Here is a 24,478-nt window from a genome sequence, read left to right as displayed (position 1 = left end):
AAAAGTGTTTATTGCTGTGAGCAATTACTGTAATTTAACTACCTCAAGCCAGTCACGTATAAGTGAACCATAGATTACAAGCCTCAGACACTGTACACCGTCCACTTTGACTGGATTGTGTATGCATTGGCAGGGCCGCCATCAGCGCGTGGACTGACGGTACACCAGTCCTGGGCCTGGACAGAGAGGGAGCCTGCACTTTTCTCTGCAAATTGCAGGCCCCCATGGGTATGGACCACCAACAGATTTAAAACAAAATACAGGTTGAGTATCCCGTATCCGAATATCCGTTATCCGAATTATTCCGAAAACCATACTTTCCAGAAAGTGGAAAAAAAAATTTGTTTAGCTAAAAACTCACTGGGGACATATGTAACAGCACTACTGAGGACATGATATGTAACTGGCACTATATATGTACAAGAAAATAATTGCTTGGCATTCAAATTCAATATCTGAGATAGTACACAAATTTTGTTTCATGTTTTGAAACCTTGTTTTTTGAACAAATAAAATATATTTGTGTGTATTTTATGTGGTAATAAAATATATTTGTGTTTATTTTATGTGTTTATACAGCATAAATGCAAGATACTTCAAAATACATCATTGAAATATTAAAATATTCCAAAATACGGAATAATCCGTTATCCAAAATTCTCCTGGTCCCAAACATTTTGGATACAAGATACTCAACCTGTACCACCAGTCTTGAGCCCCAGAATGTCATTGATAGATCGAAAGACTCTGGTATGCTCTAGTCTCCAGGAACATGGCACCTGCACCTTGTTCGTGGGGACTTCTCTACTGTGCAAGCACAAATCACTGTGAAAATGGCCGCCGCCTACCATTTTCCCTGTGATTTCTACAGCACTAGGCCGCCGGGGACTCTGGAGATACATACCTCCCAACTTCTGCCCGAAGGAAATAGGGACACTCGCGCGGCGAAGCCGTGCGAGCGCCCGAAAAGGGGGCGGGGCGTATGCAAATGAGGACGCGGCTTATGCTAATTAGCCGCGACCTCATTTTCATACGAGAATAGACGCTGTGCGCGTGCGCACAGCGTCTATTCTACTAGATTGGGGGGTCTCCCAACTGCCACCCCCGCAGCGGGACAATGCCTGCCGTGGGTGGGACAGCGGGACAGGACCCGAAAATCGGGACTGTCCCTCTAAAATCGTGACAGTTGGGAGGTATGGAGATAGCTATACATGGGTGCAGGCTATGTCGTGTGGTTCCCCCCTGGAACCAGGGACTCATTTGCACGCCATAGGTTAGGTTATTTTAACATACGTTCCAACAGTATAAACTCATTTTAGCAAATATTATGAAACCCTGTACAGTTTAATAACCAGTAACTGGAAGATAAGAACATAAGCACAAACGTCACAGACGTAAAGTTATCTATTTATCAAGTGACGCCGTTTGGTGCACTGCTTTATGGAGTGTAATAGGTTTGGACGGAGTGTCTTTACACAAGGGTGACCCCAATCTTCCTATATACTGTATCTCTTTACCATATTGCCCACACCCTTCCCTGCCCCGATTCCTGCAATCCTTGCTCGTCTGCTTAGGCCTATGTGCTCCCCTGGTCTCTCTGCGAAGGGAAAGGGTTCTTTTACAGCGGGCAGACATCCTGCAGAATTTATGGCGCTGTCTTCACGTATAGAGTGCCTCCATAAATCAGGGATATAAATGAGCAGATAAATGCAGGGAGATAGAAAAAGGCTGGGCCATGCAGGCGGTGGCAAGATGTATTGGCCGAGGGAGCCAGACCCTGGACTGAGCACAGGACAGGGAAACGTGTCTCACTTTTAATTCACTGGTAAAAATGAAGCTTTACTGTTCGGAAGCCGGATTCAGAACACACAGGAACGGTTGTGGTATCCGGGCGGGAGGGGGTGGGGGGGCCTTCGGCCGGGCAGCGGTTATCTGTTTTAGACCTAAGTGACCCTAAATGACCGAGAATACGATGCATACTACTGACCCCGGACCTTCTGATTTGGTTGCATGCATACTGTACGTGAGGTAAAATCTGACAGGAATGTGTGTGGTCAGTTTGAGATTGTTCTAGGCCGGGGGTAGCCAACTCCAGTCTTCGAGAGCTACCAACAGTTAATGTTTTTCAGATCTCCTCACAGAATCGCAAGTGAAGTAATTAGCTCCACCTGTGGATCTTTTAAAATGTGTCAGTCAGTAATGAGTGCACCTGTGCAGCAGCTAGGTTGCCTGGAAAATGAGAACTGTTGGTAGCTCACGAGGACTGGAGTTGGCTACCCCTGTTCTAGGCAGTTATGCACACTTGCCTACCTGACCATCTCCATGAGGGAGACAATGCTCTGTTCCTGGACTTCCCTGGTAATGTAGGATTGCCATCACCTGTGGGGAGCTAGGTAAAGGGTGCTGGCAATCATACATTACCAGAGAAGTCCAGGAACAGAGCATATTCTCCTGCGTGGAGAGGGTCAGGTAGTCAAGTATGCGATTATGCCGATGTCAATATGAGTTGGCCACGCCTTTCCCATCACCTGGGCCCGCTACAGCTCTTTAAGGCCCGCCCCGTTGTCATTTTACTATTTGCATATAAATGAAGCAAGGTTTTAAAAATGGGCATTCGTCTGCATAAATGTAGACTTTGTATGTGTGACATCTGACGGTGTAAGTAAGGTACAGTATATCTATCGCAGGTCGATACTCGGCGGCAGCACTGTAATCCCCCGGATTACCCCATCTGCAGTCTGCTCCGCTGTCTAACAGCTTCCTAGTAATTAGACTCATTCATTATGTAGGATAGTTTAATCTGATGATATAATAAGTGAACGCTGCGAACATGCAACCATAATAAATGGGCCTGACGCTGCTGAAAGCACAAAACAAAAACGCATTTAACGAGGGAATTAATGAAACAGAAATCTCCCCTCATCGCCTTAGATTTAATAAAGGAAAATGAGGAATTGTCAAACAGTTTCCAGTTGGCGTGTACAGCGGAATATTCTACATTGCTCGCAGAGGGTTCTCTTAACCTCTTTGGTCCCGGAACAGGCGGTGAAACACAAGGACACGCAGAGGGGACGGTTGGGAATAACAGTTCTGTGCTATGTTTAAATTCAAAAGATATTTTAAAAATAGCGATCCGTTGTTCTAGGGCGGTGGTTCCCAACCCTGGACTCCAAGTACCCCCCAACAGTACAAGTTTTCCAGGTCACATGTGAAATAATAAGCTCCACCTGATGCTGTCGGAATAATGAGTTCACCTGTGCACCTGCTGGGTGACCTGGAAAACATGAACTGTTGGGGGTACCTGAGGACCAGGGCTGGGAGGGAATCGCTGCTCTAGGACACGGTTCCTTTTCCCATCAGTGTCTACGTTCCGTGTCATGTATTTCCTTTATAAATATCCTCACTGGCTCCCGAGATATCTACTACTGTATAAGTCATAGTCATAGCGAAAAAAAGCCCCGGGATCCAATACAAAATCTGACCTGGAGCTTTCTTGACATAAGCAGAGCAGTCAATATAGAGCAATTAGCAGTGGCGGATCCAGGAGAGGGGCTGCAGTCCAAAATTCAAATGAGGGAGCCAAACTCACTGTCAGTGAGTCAGTTGGGAATGGCAGTTGTTGGCAGTTGCTGTGCCTCCCCTATTTAAATTTTGAACCACACTGTAGCCCCCTCCCTACCCTCTGGAGCCGCCGTTCCTTTTCAGAACAGGCTGTACTGGTGGGTCCCCAGTCACAAGGACAGGAAAATAACCAAACAGCCTGCACAGCATGTTAATGTAACAGTGGGGGCTCCCAGAGCCCTCGGGTATGGACGCATGTGCATAAAAATAAATAGCTCTACGTAGCGCATTTGCGCACATATGCTGAGTCGGAGCATCACAATATGCTTTCAGCGCGACGGTAAAGCACTCTACAGACATACGTACACTCAGGCACACTTATACCCAACTAGGTCAAAAACAATTTGACAGTGAAAAATACATTAACCATAAAAAAAAATCCCACTATAACACAGCAAATAGATCTTTCCATTGCGTGTGTGAAGAAACCTAGCAACAAACATATAATATTATATTTTCCTACAATGAATCCCCCCCCTCCCCTTAATAGCCCAGAGGGAAGATGCAGCTTACTGCTAATGAAGGCGGGGACATATCCCCTTCACAGAGTAAAGCTGGCCATACATCTACAGATCAATTGTCAGATTGGGCTGGTTGGAACAAACACCTGGTAATATCTGAATGACAGTTTTTGGTCAGTTTTCCAGCAATTCAAAGCAAATCAACTGTCATCTGCTCTCATCCATTACCAGGTGTTTGTTCCAACCAGCCCAATCTGACAATAGATCTGTAGATGTATGGCCAGCTTTAGTCTGCAAATTTAGGTTCTATGACAAGGGGACGGACCAAAGTAATAGAATACTGTCTCCTCCCACTCATCATTGGCTCCCCATCTCTCCTATTTCAATAGAAAGTGGGTGGGATGTGGGATGGACACATACTCTTCCGGGAGTCCAGGAACACCCTGAAAATTTGGGAGCCCCTTGGACATTCCAAGACAGAAGGTACTGAATATATACATAGAATACACCATTAAACCAAAAGCTAAAGAACAAAAAAAAAAACACATCCATCTAGGCATTGTTGTGTAACTGTCCTGGTCATTCTCAGATGTGTTCAGAAGTCTGATAGTTGAACAGTGAATGTTGTCTGAGTTTGCTGCAGCCTGATCTCAGGTCCCTCCCCTCCGCTCGGAGCAGTGTAGCGGCCACCGTCCCCTAGTTAGGAAACAGAAGGGCACCAGCTTTGCGAGGGCTTCAGGCAACATCAGGAAAAGATGCAGGGAATTAGTGTGTTGGCTAATTAACTGGTGACAGCTCAGTTCTCCCTGCCATTTGCGAGACACATCCCTCATCCCATTTTTTTTGGGAAATTCTGAGTTGGAGAGATGAAATCCATCTCAAGGGAATGAGTACAAGCTCATTGCTCCTTTACTCATACAGCGCCAAAACACAATGGGGAATGATTTGGTGGTTGGGGCAGGTAGTTTTCTGCATCTTTTGCCACGGTCACATCTGGGTTGGTGTGCCAATGCCGCATACAATTGCGACACCCACTTGCATCATCAATCCTCTGTCCTGCCTGCAGGAAGAAGCAGCAGTCAGCAGTCTGACCCAGCCTGAGGATGGCGCCAGTTCTCGCTGTCCAGCTGCGAATACTTTCCACGTCCAGATCTCGATGAATAGTCATTGTTTTATTTATGTACGGGAATGACTGCCGCGCTGGCCATGTGAGGGGTGCAAGAGAAATCCATTCTGTTACATGCATACCCAAAATGATGCATAGGTGTTTTGCTAAAAAGATGCAGTCAGAATACATGAATTAATAGACCTTCAACTTTGTTAGCAAAGCAAAAAAGCACACAAATGGGCAAAACCATGTTGCACTGCAGCTGGGGCAGATGTAACACGCAGAGAGAGTTAGATTTGTGTGTTCAGACTGAAATCAAAACTGCAATGTGGAAATATAAAGCTGTCTAACTTCTGTGAGCTTCATGCAAAAGCAGACAGTATTTACCCTGCACAGAAACAATATAAATAGATTTGCTCGCCTTGCATACCAACATGGTTTGTTCCAGACACAAAATTACTTGCTTTTGTTCCTTTACTGAATTTGGCCCTTAGAACCTTATACTTACTGTACAGTACCTGCCAACATTTACTGTTGGGGAAACAAGACAAGCACACGTGTGTGGTTATGTAACATTGTAATCAGCATCCGTTACCTGTACACATAGAATACGTTGCACAGAAGGCAGCCAATTACCTGAAAAACACACAGTTCTGATCCTTATACTGTAGCCATAAGCTCTAAGATCAAAAGATGTACATGTAGAATTCTCTGTGCTGGAATGTAAGATTCTTAAGTATTTTGCCTATATACTCTATATATTTTAGGTCGCTATACTTTTCATTGGTATCTACAGAAATCATTGCTGTCCACTAAACATTAGAGAGTCTTCCTCACTGCAACGGAATTTTATGCATTATTTAAGAAACTATTTATAATAATCATAGTTGCATCGTAGTCACGCAAAAAAGATGCTCATAGTATACCAGGGACTTGTGTTGGAAAGGAATTAGTGAAACTGGTGTACAAAGTCGCAGATTAAGCGTAATGCAGGCATTGGCAAACTGTGGCCCTCCAGCAGTTGTGAAACTACAATTCCCATCATGCCTTGCCACAGTTTTGCTATTAGGGAATGCTAAAACTGTGGCAAGGCATGCTGGGATGTGTAGTTTCACAACAGCTGGAGGGCCACAGTTTGGACATGTCTGGCATAACGGAACATAGTGGGAGGGACAGCAGTGCCCGCTTGTAACCCTTATTACACATATTCATTACTGGGATGGTATCAGAATCCTGGAAGCACTGAATGCCTATGGTTCCTGGAGAGAATTTTAACCTTTGCCCTACCTCTAACCCTTACCCACCCCTTCCACAGCCTAACCATCCCCTAGAGAGAAAGATGGAGGGAGAGAGAGATGTGTGAGTTCAGATATACTCGACTAATCAGGATTTTTCTTATTGGTTATTGGCTATCTAAAACACGTGACATTCAAGAGCCAATAAGATGGTGTTTCAAGAGTATGACCTGCCCATCTGTCTCTGTCTGTCTGTCTGTCTCTCTCTCTCTCTCTTTCTCTCTCTCTCTCTCTCTCTCTATATATATATAAAGAATCTGCACTCACCTAACTGTAAACTGTATTTAACCCTAATTGCTGATGTTCAAAATATCCTATTAAAGTTCCAGCGTCACTCACATTTGTTATATAAATTCAAATAAAAAATGTGTACAAAAGATAATATTTCCTATATAAGGTAACATCACTGGTCATTATGATGAATACGTGAATATGGTGACCTGATTTCATAGCTCCCATGTCGGCATTCTGTATCCAGTAACATTGACAGAAGAATAAAGGTCGTAATTCCAACCTTGGTTCGGCGGATATCAACTCATGATCAGACTGCTGGATGCAGCAGGTCACCTGGAGATAAATGATCTTGTTTAGAGTTCAATGAAACTAGGTTAAGTAATGAAGAAGATGGATGCAATCACTGTGAGCCCCTGGGAGAAGAGGGCAGGAGGCTGAGCGTGCTCTGAAATTGGCCATATTTGTGCTGGCGGCAGGTCACCTGCTGGAGGGCTCCCCCCGTTACAAACACAAGTTCAGGTGCACGGGGAGACCTCAAGGAAGAGCAGCTGACGACACAGATGGTGATCACTTGCTTGGCAAGATTTGAGGTGTGCAAATCAATTCCTTTAATTACTTGTCAAGTCTACTTCTAATAGGAGAGCTAAGGACCCTGAAAAGAGAGACAACATAGAACCAGCCACGGGAAAGAAAGGATTAAGAAGAAGAAGAAGGGAATTAAATGGGAACTGTTTCAGAATGCAATACTGTAGGCTTATGGGAAAGATTGTACCAAACACACCGCAACTTTCCCTAGACCTACAGCCGTGTCCCATCTGCTTGTGGCATCGCAGTCGGTGAACTTGACAATGACTATGGTGGGCTCTCCTGGTGATGGTGGTCTGCATGCAAACTCATGGAAGAGTGCCCAATACTAAACTATTCACTACATCAGATGTTACTGAAGTATAATAGTACTGCGCCAGGGGTTACATGCTCGTTGCCAGGTGATTCTTGCCAGGGTTTTCTTGCTCATTGCCAGGAGTTACATGCTCATTGCCAGAGGCTACATGCTCAATTCCAGGGGGGTCACAGACACATTGCCAGGGGTTTCTATGTTCCTTGCCAGGGGACTGCATACTCATTTTCAGGGGGTTTCATGCTCACAGTGCGCCAGCGCTCCTCGAATCCGGCACTTCTGGGTAGCACTGTACCTCTGCATAGGCAAATGCAGGGGGGGGGGGGGGTTTCTGGTTGCCCGGAAACCACCTCCTCTTGACAAGTGCATTAAATTATGACAACAGCAGCACTGGTATATAATATGATCAATAGAGCTGCCACCACACCATGCAGTGTAAGGGACAGAGCAGAGCTGCTGCACATGCCCAGTGTACCAGCTTCTTCTACCACATTTAGGGCGAGATGTATTAAGCTGAAAATGCGGTAAAAATCCTGTTTTACCACATTTTCCTATGTATTAAAACCTGGCCGCACCGATACCGCATAGTAGGGTATCGCCACCTTTGGGTGGCGATACCCTATAGAAACCTATGGGCTTCTTTTCGCCACCTCCGCCGCAACCCTGCCGCCACCTCTCCCTCCAGCTTACCTTCTTGCAGTTCCTCCTGGACCCCGGAAGGTAAACCACTCCTCCCCCTGGCAAGGCAGCCGGAAGTCCTTCCGGCTGCCGGGGGAGGAGGAGGCGGCGGCGGGGACAGCCACACTGACCTGTTCCGGGTGCATGGGAGCAGTAGGCGGCTGGGAAGTGATGGAGTACTAACATATGCAGCTGGCATTGCGTTGTGGCCCCCGGAGGCCCCCGCGATACCTGTACTGCGGTGTGCGGGGGCCTCCGTCACCACACCGCAATGACAGCTGCATATGTTAGTACATGTGTACTGGCATCGCGCCAGGGGCGTGGTGAAGGGCGGCGATGTATACTAATACATCCCGCTCTTACTGTGTGTGTGGACCAAAGAGCAGCTGCCAGGAGGAAAAGACAGGAGCCTTACCATGAAGTGGGAGATTGTGAGTTTAGAAAGTGCAGCACTGGTTCTATTATGTTTGTGTATTTGTTTATTATGATATGTTTAAACATTTCCTGACCACTTCACATGTTTGAAACAGCCTATATTATAGACCACATCTGTTAAATATCAATTGCTGCAGTGGCATTGTTACGCAAGTGCCCCCATCCTACACTTCCCCCCGAGCTAACACTCCAACTGTTCAGCCCATCTCCTAGCATGTAAGCTGTCACATGCAGGGCCCTCCTTCCTTATGTTCATCCTAGCACCATCTTTCCTTCCTGCGCCCTGTTTCTCCTGTTTCCTGTCTCCAAGTCCCTTTCAGCAACTTTGAGTCTTTGTGCTCACTATATACTGGCTTATTGAGGGCTGAATTACCTCCTCTACACCTGATCCAACTGCGCTTGCTGTAGAGGTAGTCAACCAACCCTTGGGTTTGTCCACTGCTTATAGTAGGTCAATGGATTCTACACTGTACTCCAACATCACAAGGGCAGAAACCGGTACAACTACAGGAAGGGGGCATAGCCACAGGTAAAGGGTGCATGGCCATACCTCCTTTCCTATACATACAATGGCCAGTTGAGACCGCAAAAAAACGGTACAAAGCTGTTTTTGTCCAGTTCATGCCATAAAAAATGGTACTGTACCTGCCAAAAAGGTACAGTTAGAGGGTATGTACTGTAGGATAGACATATCAGCACACGGTACCGTTGTTACAGTACAGTAGGTCAGTTTCTCTGCTACTTGTATATTCCTCTAGAATGTAAGCTCTGACGAGCAGGGCCCTCTGTCCTCATGTGCATTTCTTACAATATATCTCTGTCACCCTGATGGAACTGTCTTAATTTATCATGTACTTTTCCTAAATTGTCTTGTACTGTAGTTCGTTGTATTCTTGGTTTTCGCTCAGTGTATTGTCAGGCGCTGCAGAACCTTTGTGGCGCCATATAAATAAATGATAATAATTCATTGGGAATTATTATTATTGATTTGGGAGGTCCATAGACCCGAATGTGGTAAGGTTATGTTCCCGCTACCAGTCATGGGTCACACAGCGCCCGACCTTCAGCACTGAAGAGGTTAATCAGTCTGACCCGGTGCTCAGGTCTTACCAGGAACTGTGGCAGTCATGTTGGACATTACACTGTGTCCCTGGGGAGAGCAGTAGGAATAACATTATCCAGGCTGCTGTACTGGGTCTGGCAGCCAGTGTCTGGGTCAATAGAACATTTCCTTGTACAGAGCGCGGCGTTATCAATACGGATAGAGATAAATCTGTCCCGACACTGATGGAAAATAACTGACGATGCAATCAAGCAAAGAGCAGATATTGGGCACTATAGCGTCTTGATACATGTCAGCGCACTAGACTCCTATTGTGAACTGCAGGCGTAGGAACGTGACTCAGGGGGAGGTGGGGAGCTGATTGCTTCTGATGGGGAACTAAAAGCAGGAGAAAGAATCACTTTGCGGCCAGGGAAATGAAGTCGCTTCCTAGTATGGTCCAGATATCTGCTCGGTTTCCCCGGTTTGGTCAGTGTCATTGTCATTCCGGGTTGGTCCATTACCATATGGAAATGTCCAGAGTTTTATGGGTGTTCTCATGAAAACGCTGGGCTTTTTCATGGTGATGGGCCGGTGACGCGGGTGCGGGTGGCGGCAAGCTGACAACACTGGATGTCAGCAACCCGCCCACGAACCTCAGAATGTGCACACAGATCTAAGGAACCTTGGATTCTGCACGCACGTTCCACATCATTCGACATCCATTCGCAACCAGTGCGCAAGGGTGCAAATTCGCATCTGAGCGAATGAACCAGAATCGGGGCCCTAGTGTTATCCTAACAGATGCTAAGTCAGTGAATCTGACTCTTGCTGTTCTATAATTGTTGAGTTGGTACTTGTTTCCTATCTGGGCGCCCATCGCGGGCATCGCGGGTACATTGCATGTCATTATAATGACATGCGATGCGACCGACGCGATTACCGCGATTTTTACATAGGGACCAATGTTAAATGTCCCAATTGATCCGCGATGACCGCGATTTACCATAGGAAACAATGTTAAATGGATCAATTTCCCCAAATTATCATAGGGAACAATGGGAAATGGGGCAAAAACACCCCTGAACATAAAAATGTCCCCCCAAAAGTAGTTGACGCCACCCCGCCATCAACGAGAACCCGAAGCGTGGCGAGCACAGCGAGCCCGCGAGGGGCGGCAGTACGCGTCCTCCGACCTTTTCATGCCCTACTATCCACTAGGGCGTGGAGTGAGAATAGAATAGTGTGGCGAAGCGTGGCGAGCGCAGCGAGCCCCGCGAGGGGACGCGGATACCTTCACAGTTATACGCGTCCCCTCGCGGGCTTCCCAGGTGTCCATGGCGACGCGGACACCTGGGAAGCCCGCGAAGAGACGCGTTTACCTGTGAAGGTATCCGCGTCCCCTCGCGGGGCTCGCTGCGCTCGCCACGCTTCGGGCTCGGTGGCTCGCTACACTATTCTATTATCACTCCACGCCCTAGTGGATAGTAGGGCATGAAAAGGTCGGAGGACGCTTACCGCCGCCCCTCGCGGGCTCGCTGCGCTCGCCACGCTTCGGGTTCACGTTGATGGCGGGGTGGCGTCAACTACTTTTGGTGGGACATTTCAGTGTTCAGGGGTGTTTTTGGCCCATTTACTATTGTTCCTATGCTGATTTGGGTAAATTGATCCATTTAACATTGTTTCCTATGGGAAATCGTGGTCATCGCGGGTAAATTGAGGCATTTAACATTGTTCTCTATGGGAAAATCGCGGGCATCGCGTCTGGCACATCGCACCCGATTTTTTATCGGCCGCGATGCCCGCGATGGCCCCGATTTTACCCCCGATGCCCGCGATTAAAATCGTGGGCGCCCAGATAGGAAACAAGTACCGTTGAGTTTGAGAAGTTTCTTCAGGGACTCTGTGTATGTGTCAGCGCCTGAGGCTTCAGATGAAACATTCACAAATGACCGTCTGTGATCCAGTACACAGGAGTAATTGGCTAGGAGGGCGGATGTGTGGCATACTTTCTCTAACAGGAAAATATTTGGCTAAATGTGACGTTCCATCTTTATTTAATGACCTGACGTCCTCACCATGGAGGCTGTATGAGTAATGTCTCCTGTCATTACATCGGTTGTTCATGTCCTCGATCCCGCGCACTGTTCGCTCCGCACTCCAGACGCACGTGCTCACCTCTCCCCTCTGTCTCTTGCAGTGTGCACGGGAACCGAGAACAAACTCAGCTCTCTCTCCGACTTGGACCAGCAGTACAAGGCCCTGCGCAAGTATTACGAAAACTGTGAAGTGGTGATGGGCAATCTGGAGATCACCAGCATCGAGCACGGGCGCAACCTCAGTTTTCTGCGGGTAAATGTCAAATGTTATTTCTTTTATTATTGATGCTTCATTGGAAAGGCGGAAATTTTAAACCAGGAAATATTTGACTCATTTCACATTTGGCCATAAGGTTTTGCATGTTTTACCAGTGGAATGTGGTCTATGAGTGTCCCCAGTCCTGCTGTAGCCACATACCGTATAGCTCCCAACATCGGAGGTCTCTGCAACAGGACGGGAGTATGGGTAGGGGACAATGTTGGATGAGCGCAGAAACCTCTTGTGAATCAGGACGCAAATAGGGCCTTATTCTGGTTGACTCGCTCGGATACACATTCGGTCGGAGAGCATTTTTCTGCTGAGTGTGCACGCGTGCCAGACGCAATGCGCATGTGCAACGGCGGCACACCGCACTCGGACGTTACTCTGCAGATAAAGATTCTCGACCGAGCATGGCTGGACAGTATGGGCATAATGTGGGCGTATCGTTGGGCGCGGTCTGAAAAGTGGGCCAAACTGGGCGTAAACCAGGGCGTACACATGGGTGTGGAAAAAAACTGCAGGGCGGTGGTCTTGGGCGGCTCACCGAGCGATCGGGCCACTACAGCCCCAAAACCGGCGGAAAAATGCAGGTTTCATGCCTCGCAGCCCACCCAGGTAATCGTCACCGCATTCGCTCGGGCAGTTAGCACGCACCATAGCGAAAATACTCCCAGCTGCACACAATACTAACCCAGTGCTCGGGTCAATTAAGTTTCAATAACCCATTAAGTCACTGCAGCCCACACACACGGAAGGCTATCCAGTCTCCGAGCGGTAAAAATTAAGCACTAGCCAATAAGCTCCGAACTGCCATGTTACAGGCTGTGGTGGAAAAAATACAGTTTGAAGCTGATTGGCTGGTGGTTTATCCCTCTCCTATATATCACTTTTGATGCTTAGTATAAGTGGCCCTATGAGAGCATACCTCCTCTTATAATACCCACATTTGAAGCCTTCCATGTACAAGCAGCTCCCTCTCCATCTCTAGTGGTTCCAACGCTGCATGTGAGGTGACTGAGAAGATGGCCCACAAACAAGGGTGTAGCTACCATAGGTGCAGGGATTGTGGCTGCTCTAGGGCCCAGAGCTGAGAGGGGCCACCTTCCCTGTCACAGTTACATGTGTAATATACAGGGGAGTAGCTACCATAGGTGCAGGGGGTGCAGCTGCTATGGGGCCCAGAGCTGAGAGGGGCCACCTTCCCTGTCACAGTTACATGTGTTATATACAGGGTGTAGCTACCATAGGTGCAGGGAGAGCAGCTGCTATGGGGCCCAGAGCTGAGAGGAGCCACCTTCCCTGTCACAGTTACATGTGTTATATACAGGGGTGTAGCTACCATAGGTGCAGGGGGTGCAGCTGCTATGGGGCCCAGTGCTGAGAGGGGCCACCTTCCCTGTCACAGTTACATGTGTTATATACAGGGGTGTAGCTACCATAGGTGCGGGGAGTGCAGCTACTATGGGACCAGAGCTGAGAGGGGCCACCTTCCCTGTCACAGTTACATGTGTTATATACAGGGGTGTAACTACCATAGGTGCAGGGAGTGCAGCTGCTATGGGCTCAGAGCTGAGAGGGGCCACCTTCCCTGTCACAGTTACATGTGTTATATACAGGGTGTAGCTACCATAGGTGCAGGGAGTGCAGCTGCTATGGGGCCCAGAGCTGAGAGGGGCCACCTTCCCTGTCACAGTTACATGTGTTACATACAGCGGTGTAACTACCATAGGTGCAGGGGGTGCAGCTGCTATGGGGCCCAGAGCTGAGAGGGGCCACCTTCCCTGTCACAGTTACATGTATTATATACAGGGGTGTAGCTACAATAGGTGCAGGGCGTGCAGCTGCTATGGGGCCAGAGCTGAGAGGGGCCACCTTCCCTGTCACAGTTACATGTGTTATATACAGGGGTGTAACTACCATAGGTGCAGGGAGTGCAGCTGCTATGGTGCCAGAGCTGAGAGGGGCCACCTTCCCTGTCACAGTTACATGTGTTATATACAGGGGTGTAGCTACCATAGGTGCAGGGCGTGCAGCTGCTATGGGGCCAGAGCTGAGAGGGGCCACCTTCCCTGTCACAGTTACATGTGTTATATACAAGGTGTAGCTACCATAGGTGCAGGGAGTACAGCTGCTATGGGCCCAGAGCTGAGAGGGGCCACCTTCACTGTCACAGTTACATGTGTTATATACAGGGGTGTAGCTGCCATAGGTGCAGGGGGTACAGCTGCTATGGGGACCAGAGCTGAGAGGGGCCACCTTCCCTGTCACAGTTACATGTGTTATATACAGGGTGTAGCTACCATAGGTGCAGGGAGTGCAGCTGCTATGGGGCCCAGAGCTAAGAGGGGCCACCTTCCCTGTCACAGTTATATGTGGTATATACAGGGTGTAGCTACCATAGGTGCAGGGGGTGCAGCTGCTATGGGGCCCAGATCTGAGAGGGGCCACCTTCCCTGTCACAGTTACATGTGTTATATACAGGGTGTAGCTACCATATGTGCAGGGGGTGCAGCTGCTATGGGGCCAGAGCTGAGAGGGGCCACCTTCCCTGTCACAGTTATATGTGGTATATACAGGGTGTAGCTACCATAGGTGCAGGGGGTGCAGCTGCTATGGGGCCCAGATCTGAGAGGGGCCACCTTCCCTGTCACAGTTATATGTGGTATATACAGGGTGTAGCTACCATAGGTGCAGGGGGTGCAGCTGGTATGGGGCCCAGAGCTGAGAGGGACCACCTTCCCTGTCACAGTTACATGTGTTATATACCGGGTGTACCTACCATAGGTGCAGGGAGTGCAGCTGCTATGGGGCCCAGAGCTGAGAGGGGCCACCTTCACTGTCACAGTTACATGTGTTATATACAGGGGTGTAGCTGCCATAGGTGCAGGGGGTACAGCTGCTATGGGGACCAGAGCTGAGAGGGGCCACCTTCCCTGTCACAGTTACATGTGTTATATACAGGGTGTAGCTACCATATGTGCAGGGGGTGCAGCTGCTATGGGGCCAGAGCTGAGAGTGGCCACCTTCCCTGTCACAGTTACATGTGTTATATACAGGGGTGTAGCTACCATAGGTGCAGGGCGTGCAGCTGCTATGGGGCCAGAGCTGAGAGGGGCCACCTTCCCTGTCACAGTTACATGTGTTATATACAGGGGTGTAACTACCATAGGTGCAGGGAGTGCAGCTGCTATGGTGCCAGAGCTGAGAGGGGCCACCTTCCCTGTCACAGTTACATGTGTTATATACAGGGGTGTAGCTACCATAGGTGCAGGGCGTGCAGCTGCTATGTGGCCAGAGCTGAGAGGGGCCACCTTCCCTGTCACAGTTACATGTGTTATATACAAGGTGTAGCTACCATAGGTGCAGGGAGTACAGCTGCTATGGGCCCAGAGCTGAGAGGGGCCACCTTCACTGTCACAGTTACATGTGTTATATACAGGGGTGTAGCTGCCATAGGTGCAGGGGGTACAGCTGCTATGGGGACCAGAGCTGAGAGGGGCCACCTTCCCTGTCACAGTTACATGTGTTATATACAGGGTGTAGCTACCATAGGTGCAGGGAGTGCAGCTGCTATGGGGCCCAGAGCTAAGAGGGGCCACCTTCCCTGTCACAGTTATATGTGGTATAGACAGGGTGTAGCTACCATAGGTGCAGGGGGTGCAGCTGCTATGGGGCCCAGATCTGAGAGGGGCCACCTTCCCTGTCACAGTTACATGTGTTATATACAGGGGTGTAACTACCATAGGTGCAGGGAGTGCAGCTGCTATGGGGCCAGAGCTGAGAGGGGCCACCTTCCCTGTCACAGTTACATGTGTTATATACAAGGGTGTAGCTACCATAGGTGCAGGGAGTGCAGCTGCTATGGGGACCAGAGCTGAGAGGGGCCACCTTCCCTGTCACAGTTACATGTGTTATATACAGGGGTGTGGCTACCATAGCTGTGGGGGTACAGCTGCTATGGGGCCCAGAGCTGAGAGGGGCCACCTTCCCTGGCACAGTTACATGTGTTATATACAGGGTGTAGCTACCATAGGTGCAGGGAGTGCAGCTGCTATGGGGCCCAGAGCTGAGTGGGGCCCATCTTCTCTGTGTAAATTACATGTGGTATATACATTTCTCACCATTGATTGGTACATAGAGGCCCCTACTCACAAACAAAGCTTTGCTGTGCATCTGCATCCTCAGAAGAACAAAGGAACCAGTAAATGTTGCACCGGTGCCTGGCGATTACCGTTTGACCCCCTGACCTGCGGTGAACAGTTCCATACCATGTATTGCATGAACCGAAAGCTTTCTGGCCTGCTGTCTTCATTTTGGTTGGATCTAAAGGAATAATGTTTGTAATGTAGAAAAGCGATGCTTTGAAGTATACACAGCTATTTCCACCGTCTGACGTGCATGCGGCAGATAAGGGAAACAGAAGTTTGGGGGGTGGACAGGGAAAGATACACGAGGAACATGTCACCCGCTGACACGTGCCATGTGCGGGCAGCGCCAGACCCAGGGGAGAGAGGAAACCAACGGAGATACTGTCAGTCTGTCTGGCACGTTGGCTTCATGTCATTGATATGAATATAGTCACATCTCCTATGTTACCTTGTGCCTGTCTATCAAGACACCAAAGTCTGCGCTTAACCCATTGTTTGCCGGCTTACAGCCGTCATCCAAATGCTGCGAGTCGGCCAGTTACCGGGATCCTCCTTGAACATTAAATGTTGGAGAACAGCCTTTATGTAGGGATCTCTGTCTAATTACGGATGAAATGAAACTACAAAACTCATTACACATATCATTTAAGCTTGGCCTAACTCTAGCAAGCTGTCCCCAAGGTAAGAGGTAGCAGCGCACACACACTGTGTTCCAACCTAATAAATCCATTTTTCATTTAAATACCTCATCCGCTAGAGACCCAGGGTCCATTCTCTCCTGCTCAGCAGTCCCTTGCTTAAATTGCTGTGCTGCCTGATTGCATTATAAGCAGCAAACAACACTGTCGTCCCCCTAGAACAAACAGCGTTAACCTTAAAAGTAATAACAATTGGTTGGTTTCCTGGCTGGAGACTGACAGCTACATCGCACAACCTTCCAATAAAAGAGGGGGCATTAATTGCTACGTCTTATATGCATTAATGGATTGCAGCCAGTAAGCAATACTTAATTACCATAATAAAGCATTGATCGGTCGGTTGTTTGTCGTGCCTCTGTCATATTTTATGTGCGCTGCTCCAGTCTATAACGATTTATGGCTCTAGGACAGATGATAATGATTGCACCGGCGGCCATTTTGTTTGAGTGCCAACCACACTTGAGGTACTTACTGTATACTGTATATAGAGACATAGAATTTGAAGGCGTATCTAGTCTTCAGTAAACACTTAGGGCAGGATATACTAAGGGGAAAATGCGGTAAAACCTCAGTTTTTCCGCATTTTCCTATGTATTAAAACCCCGCCGCCACGATACCGCATAGTAGGGTATCGCCACCCAAAGGTGTCGTGGAAGACTATGGGCTTCTTTTCGCCGCACGAAGCCTCCGCCGCAAACCCGCCGACGCCTCTGCCGCAAACCCGCCGACCCCCGCCTCTCTCTGGCTTACCTTAGTCCAGGTCCTCCTGGACCCGGAAGGTAACCCCTTCCTCTCCCTAGTAAAGCAACCAGACATCCTTCCTGCAGGGGAGGTGGAGGAGGCGCCGGGGACAGCCTGCTTAGCTGCCTCCGGCGTAAGGGGAGAAGCAGGCGGCAGGGAGATGATGGAGACTGCACCGCGATGCCAGCCACATAAGTTAGTACATATGCGCTGGTATCGCAGCGGGCGGCGATGTATTTTAATACATCCCACCCTTAAGGAGCATACACGATGGGCGTTTTTGCCCAGCGTGTATGGACAGCGATGATGGGGAAAATGGTTCAGTGTATACAAACTGAGAGATTTTCGCCTGTCCAATTGATTTTCCCCAGGGTGGACAGCTTTCTATAGCGGGACGGTATGGAAATCCGTCCACCCCGCCGCTCATCTGCTGGTATTACCAGCAGATGAGCGGACAGATTTCCATAGTGGCGGTGTCGGCTGGCGATGATGCAGAGGTGCAAAACAGCGATCACCCATCATCAGCGGGCCGTATATACACTAGGCGGCTATAATTTTTCAATTGCATCTTAGAAAATGATAGACAGAATCGAATTGGTTGCTATATGCATTTTAGTAAATGTGCCCCTTACAGCACAAACTAGAGTTAGTTTATTTCAGGAGCCAATTTACTTACTAGTATATTTTTGGAATTTTTTTGTGGAGGAGAATGTACAAACTCCACACAGTTGCGGTCGTGATGAGAAACTGAACTGTGACCTCAGCATACCTCCCAACTGTCCCGCTTTCAGCGGGAACGTCCCTTTTCTTGGGCACGGGGGTGCTGCTCGAGATCTGATTAGATCCCTCTCAGGAAGGATGCAGAAAAAAGCCCATAGTCTACTATATGGTAATACCAGTAAAAGCTACAGTACTTGTGTAATAGCAGGGCCCCGTTACGTAGTTATCGTAGCGTCCCTGTCAGAATAAGAATAATGTTAGCGTAGTGTTCCCGCGTCCAGTGTAGTCAGCGTCCCTGTCAGATATGTGTTCCTGAAACACCCCCACTATCCACGCCAGCCCGAATTGTGCCCCACGAGGGGACGCTTTACGCATCCCCCCCAACCTGTTCATACCCCCACTATCCACGTCGGCGTGGAGTTGATTTTAGAAAGTATGGCGAGCGCAGCAAGCCCGAAGCGTGGCGAGCGGACGCGGAATACATGTAAAGTAATCCGTGTCCACTCGCCATGCTTCGGGCTTGGTGGCTTGCTGTGCTCGCCACACTGCCCCACACTGGTTGCCGTACCCTGCCCCAATAATACTGAGACGCAGGAGCGTCTAAGACGCACCTGCGTCTCAGACAGATGGAGCGCCTCAATGCCGGCGCCCGCTTAATCCCCTCTCCGGCTGCGTTTGCCAGTGCAGGGGACCTGATGGTTACTAGGCTTGCCATGGACACCGGGGACAGAGGCATTGACGCCGGGGACAGAGCTGGGCTGCTGCGGAGTCACTACGCTAAGTACGCTAGGCAGCCGTTGGGCTACGTTGACAGCGTAGCTTAGCCTAAACTGAAAACGTAGCGTGGCCGGGCGCCGTGCTATTACACAAGTACCAAAGCTACCATTACCATCGGTGTCCGGAGCTAAGTACATATGGGAAATATGGTCAAAGCCCGAAAACTGGCTTTTGGCTGATTTTCCCTTTAGTGCATCCCAACCAATGTCTGTATTACCTGTGTTCTCATTTATTGGGGGTTAGAAATTAGTATGAAGTATGGAGGATTGCGTAAGAGCACTAGACCCGTCATCTGCTAAGCTGTTAGTAGCAGCTGTAAGCACTATGCAAGCCTGTAAAAGGCACTTGTACCCACTCTGCGTTCAATTAACTGGTTCCAATAATATACTATTATGGACTTCCTCGCTGAAACATGTTCTCCGCAGCGAGCGGTAGGATGTTTTCTACCGGCGCTACGTGCCGTGACATTCTTCTATGGCAGTGCACCAGTGTTGAGATAAAAATATGATATACGTAGTTCACTTTACATAGAAAAAGTCCTACTGTAAGGTGTTCCGGAGTACAGAGTGCGCCATCAAACTCTTATCTTGTGGTGTCATTAGAGGAAAAATCAATGCACTATATAAGAACTTACAGCTTATACCGGACATGTATGGCTTATTGAAAAGAGAAACATAACGAGCATATACTAGGGCATAGAAATCAATACACAACATAGAGGGGCAGCGCTCTCTAATCAACCCGAGGAGGTATTCTAGGGGCTAAGATTGAAGGGTTACAAAAAACATTGAGGGGGACTTGCAGTGGCGCTGAGACAGTGGTGGCACTAATTGTCCAGGCCAAGGTCTGCTAGAAGGGGACGCAGCGGTTCTTTTTGACACAGCAGAGCTTAAAGTGCTATTTTTTTCTGTGTATTATCCTGAGGGTGCATAGCCATGCCTCCCATGGTTAGGCCATGCCCCCTGAGCAGTACCTGGGCCCAGCCAGACTCTATACTGCCCTGGGGAGATGTAGGTTCCTCTTGCCCCCTTATCTATTGTTTCATTAAGGTTTCATTAAGAGAGATAAATTGGAGAGTGATAAAGTAATAGTCAATCAGCTTCTGGCGCTTTACCGGCACCAACAGAAAAATGGCAGAAGTGGATTGGTACTTTATCTCTCCCCAATTGCGAAAATCACCCCCTAGGGCAAATGTCTCATGCCTTGAGAAAGAGATTAAACTGGGAAATTGCTCAAATCAACCAACCAGCTTCTAATTTTCACTTAACTAAGAGGCTGATTGGTTGCTGGTTGCCATGGACAACTTCTCATTTTTGATATATCTCCCCCTCTGGCACCCCTCCCGGTGCCCACTTCTGTATACAGTATTTGAAAACATAAGATGGGGATTTAGGGTAACAGTGTCATAGGAGACAGTTACCACTGTGTAATATCCTTCAGATTCACTCTCTCAACCCGGGTCGTTACATCACCAACCCGGGTAGAGCAACTCTACCCATGTGACATCACCGACAATAACCCACTTTCAGACCGCAAATGCTGGGTCGCTCCTGGGATGGACCCTTCTCCTAATCTTGGATGCGACCCGGCATTTGCGGTCTGAAAGCAGTATTAGATGTGTGTAACTACTCAGTCACTGGGGGAGATTCTCTAAACTAAAAATGTGGTAAAACCCCTTCTCTAGGAGAGGGCAGCCAGCTAGAAGCAGGGGGTGGGGCCAGTGGGCGTGCTGTAAAAGGGGTGTGTCAGAGGCGGAGCCTTGTGTGGGGGCGTAGAGTAGACCTTGCGATCACTTCATCATGGTCATGCCCCTCTCTGTGAAATTATGCCAGTATTACAGGCATTGCACAGCGGAGGGCGGGGACAAAAGTGATGACATTCATGTCATCAGGACCCAATTTCCGGTAGCCTCCCGTCCATTCCGGCAGGGTCGGCAAGTACTGTATGACCCAGTTTTGTTGTATTGTTGTTGCAATGGAATATGCTGCACTCGATAAGTGCCATCCTTTGCGGTGAGAGATCTTCTGGCTTTAGGACCCAGAGGGGCAGATGTATTAAGCCTGGAGAAGAGATAAACTGGAGATAAAGTGGAGATAACTTGGAAGAGATAACGCACCAGCCAATCAGCTGTGTTTGAAATATGACAGTTGGGATCTGATTGGCTGGTGCATTATCTCCTTCCACTTTATCTCCAGTTTATCTCTTCAAGAGGCTTAATACATCTGCCCCAATGTCCTATGTGCGCATGTGTTGAATGACGCACATGCCCCAGGGGTTGCTGGGAAGAATCCGATTGGATCTCTCTCAGAGTGGCAGTGCCTGTCACATCCAAGTCCCAGATTCCATCGCATCCCGGGGTTGTTGCATAAGCGCTAAACGGCCAAACCTCCGCGGTTCGGCTTAATTTTTACCCTTCCTGCATCTGCCCCGTGACTGTCTGCAGAAACTGCTACTAACGATCAGAAGTTGATTTTATTTCTTCTTATCACCTCAGAAGCAAATGATAAAATGACATTTCAACCCGGAATGTTTTCTCTCTTCCCACTGAAGTAAGGAACAGTTGTTGTCTAGATCCACAATAATGACAGCTCTGCCCTGTAACACTTCAGCTGTTAATATGAAACACAGCGGCGCGGACAGACCGAGCGCAGCCCTGACTGGCTTCTCTTCCCTCTCAGAGCCCAGGCCTGTGCAGGGTCCCAGGGTTACTGCGTGATGTGTTTTGTAAGCTGCGGAAATGCTGACACTGATTACAGATATGAAAATGCAGCAAATACAAAGGGTTTTTGTATCCACCGCGGGATAAAGAAGCCTTGGGGAAGTATTGTTAAACTGCTGCTTGTAGCATAAAACACACGGAAACATAACGGCCGTTACCATTAATATTAACATTTATTTTCCTGGAAACAGGCTCGTTCTTTCCCGCTCATGGGTATATTTATAAATGGTGAAGAGACTGTTTGCCTGCATAATTTCTCCGGCAGTACCCTGTAACGGTAAATGCCTCCCCACCAGAGAGTACCCCCAAATACGTTCGCAGCCATGGACACAGGGGGGAAACTTTTTGCAATCACTCCCCATCTAATGATTTCCCCCTTGGCCAGGGAACGCCTGTGCTTTTTCGGGACACTTCCAGGAAACGCTGGCTTGCCGCCCCCAAACACCCGGCGTCTGTCACTCAACTTGCGAACAGGCAGCGATGGCTAGCCATCACTGGCTTTGTCCGCACGGACCGCTCGCGCATGCACACTGCCGACCGTGCGCCGTCGTCGGATAATCTCCAGGACTGCAAAGTCACTGCCCTGTGATCAGAGCTGAATCAGGCCCTATGTACCATGTGGCGCTTTTCACCACAGTGTAATACCACCATCTTTAGATGGATCGCCACTTAATCCCGTTTGGCAGGATTTCCCCTTATCCTGTATTTTAAAAACTGTAATAATCCATAAACGGATATGTTATGAGATGACCTAACAACATGGCGTCATCTAGCAGCAATAGTCTATAGGGCATGGCTATTACCTGGCAGCTAATCTGATTGGCCACCCAACACCCGCTAAACCATCCTCTACCCAATCCAAACCTCACAGCATCCCTCTTCCATCAATCTTTGAGCTGCTGGTCTGCACCACAGACTGGCCTTGTATACACAGAACCTATCCACCTGCTGCTCAGATCAGAGGTGTGTGCTCCCTCCTACTCCCCACTTCTACCACGGGACAACAGACCCTACACATGATTATGCAGTGGAAACCATGTTACAATACAAAGGGAGCAAATGCAGTTATTCATTTTCCGTGCAGGGCAAATACTGTCTGCTTTTCCATGTAGCCCACAAATGCATTTATTGGGAAGTACAGTTAAGATGTGCCCCTCCCAACTCTAAAGGCCCCCATCCACTAGAGCAAGGTATTACATGCTATACTCCACCAACTCACCCGGCACCTGCCAGGCAGCACGATACATTGCATGCGTTCTGTTCGCAAGGGGCTTCTTTGCGCTTGCCCCCCCCTGTCGGAGCACTGGCAGTCGGGATTCTGACATCGGGATACTGACCTTTGGGAACCTCTGTTGGACCACCATACCACACCCTTTCCACAAGCTCGGAATCCAATGAAAAATGCACTAGTGGATGGGGGCCTTAAATCTCTCCCAAATGCAGTGGAACATGTAAAGCCATTTTTTTACCTTACCTGATTTAGCCCCAGTGTTACTCTCTCCTACACACAGCGCTCAGCGCACATCCCACAGTGCGGAGCAGATGCTGTCCCCAGTCCAGTACGCCCATGGGTATTGTAAGACTGTAAAGTGTATTTAGCAGGAGTTGAAGGGCCATTGTTTCCCTGAGGTTCCGTCTATACAGATTAACAGCACATAATAGTGTGTACTGCACCCACTGCTCCGATATACTGTAAATATGGGCGTCCTCAACTCAAGCATCAGGCAAGCATCTCACAGCCTAAAGCACTGATTGTTCCCCGGCAATAGGCCTCTGTAACAGACTTGGGAGCAGTGAGGGTAAAAGAGCAAGACCCTACACCTGTATATCAAGTACATAGTAATTACCAAAGCTATGGGGTGATTCAGGTTTGTCTCGCAAAAGCAAACTCTTGCTTTAATGGACAAAACCATGCTGCACTGCAGGTGGGGTAGATGTAACATGTGCAGAGAGAGTTAGATTTGGGTGGGGTTTGTACTTTAAACTGATATCTATATTGCGGTGTAAAAGTAAACCAGACAGTATTTACCCTGCACGGAAACAAAATAACTCACCCAAATCTAATTCTCTCTCTGCATACGTTGAATCTGCCCCACCTGCAGTGCAGCATGGTTTTGGCCATTAGAGAGAGATTTTGCTTTTGCGAGGGAACCAGAATCAGGTCCTTAATCACAAATGTTTTATCCTACACGTTTCATTGTTTTTGCCCTCTGCGTCACGGCTTTCAGTTTGCAGCTGGAAACCGAACTTCATTGCTTTTCATTAGGAAGAAAATGCTTTTGTATAGCTCGGGTTCACTTATTAAATTGTAATTATTGGAGTAGGCAGGTCAGAAGGCAGCGAGGACAGAGATTAATGGCAACTTTCAACACAGAATGTGGAGCAATTGGTAAGCGGACACGATACAGGGCGAAGCCACGTGGAGAAGGATAAAGGCACAAATTAAGCTATTACATTGCTTGACGGAACATGATTTCGGTCCGCCATAATAACCGTGTTGACTGTGTTACAGATGATACGTCTCTTGTGGGCTCCATGTCTG

At 48.5% G+C, this 24,478-nt stretch overlaps 1 protein-coding gene across 2 annotated transcripts in view; it reads left to right on the top strand.

Annotated features, from left to right (window-relative positions):
* The window catches only part of ERBB4 (erb-b2 receptor tyrosine kinase 4), a 690,947-nt gene that overhangs the window by 272,762 nt on the left and 393,707 nt on the right, over window positions 1-24,478 (top strand). For both annotated transcript variants that reach the window (XM_083154478.1, XM_083154479.1), the window contains exon 2: window positions 11,973-12,124. In XM_083154478.1, coding sequence (XP_083010604.1) covers window positions 11,973-12,124 — 152 coding nt within the window. The remainder of the gene's footprint in view (window positions 1-11,972; window positions 12,125-24,478) is intronic.

The sequence above is a fragment of the Crinia signifera genome, chromosome 7, assembly GCF_055691185.1.
Source record: "Crinia signifera chromosome 7, ASM5569118v1, whole genome shotgun sequence".
NCBI classification, from domain to species: Eukaryota; Metazoa; Chordata; class Amphibia; order Anura; family Myobatrachidae; genus Crinia; species Crinia signifera.
The sequence above is the reverse complement of the archived record's forward strand: the minus strand, read 5'-3'. Positions and strand labels throughout refer to the sequence as shown.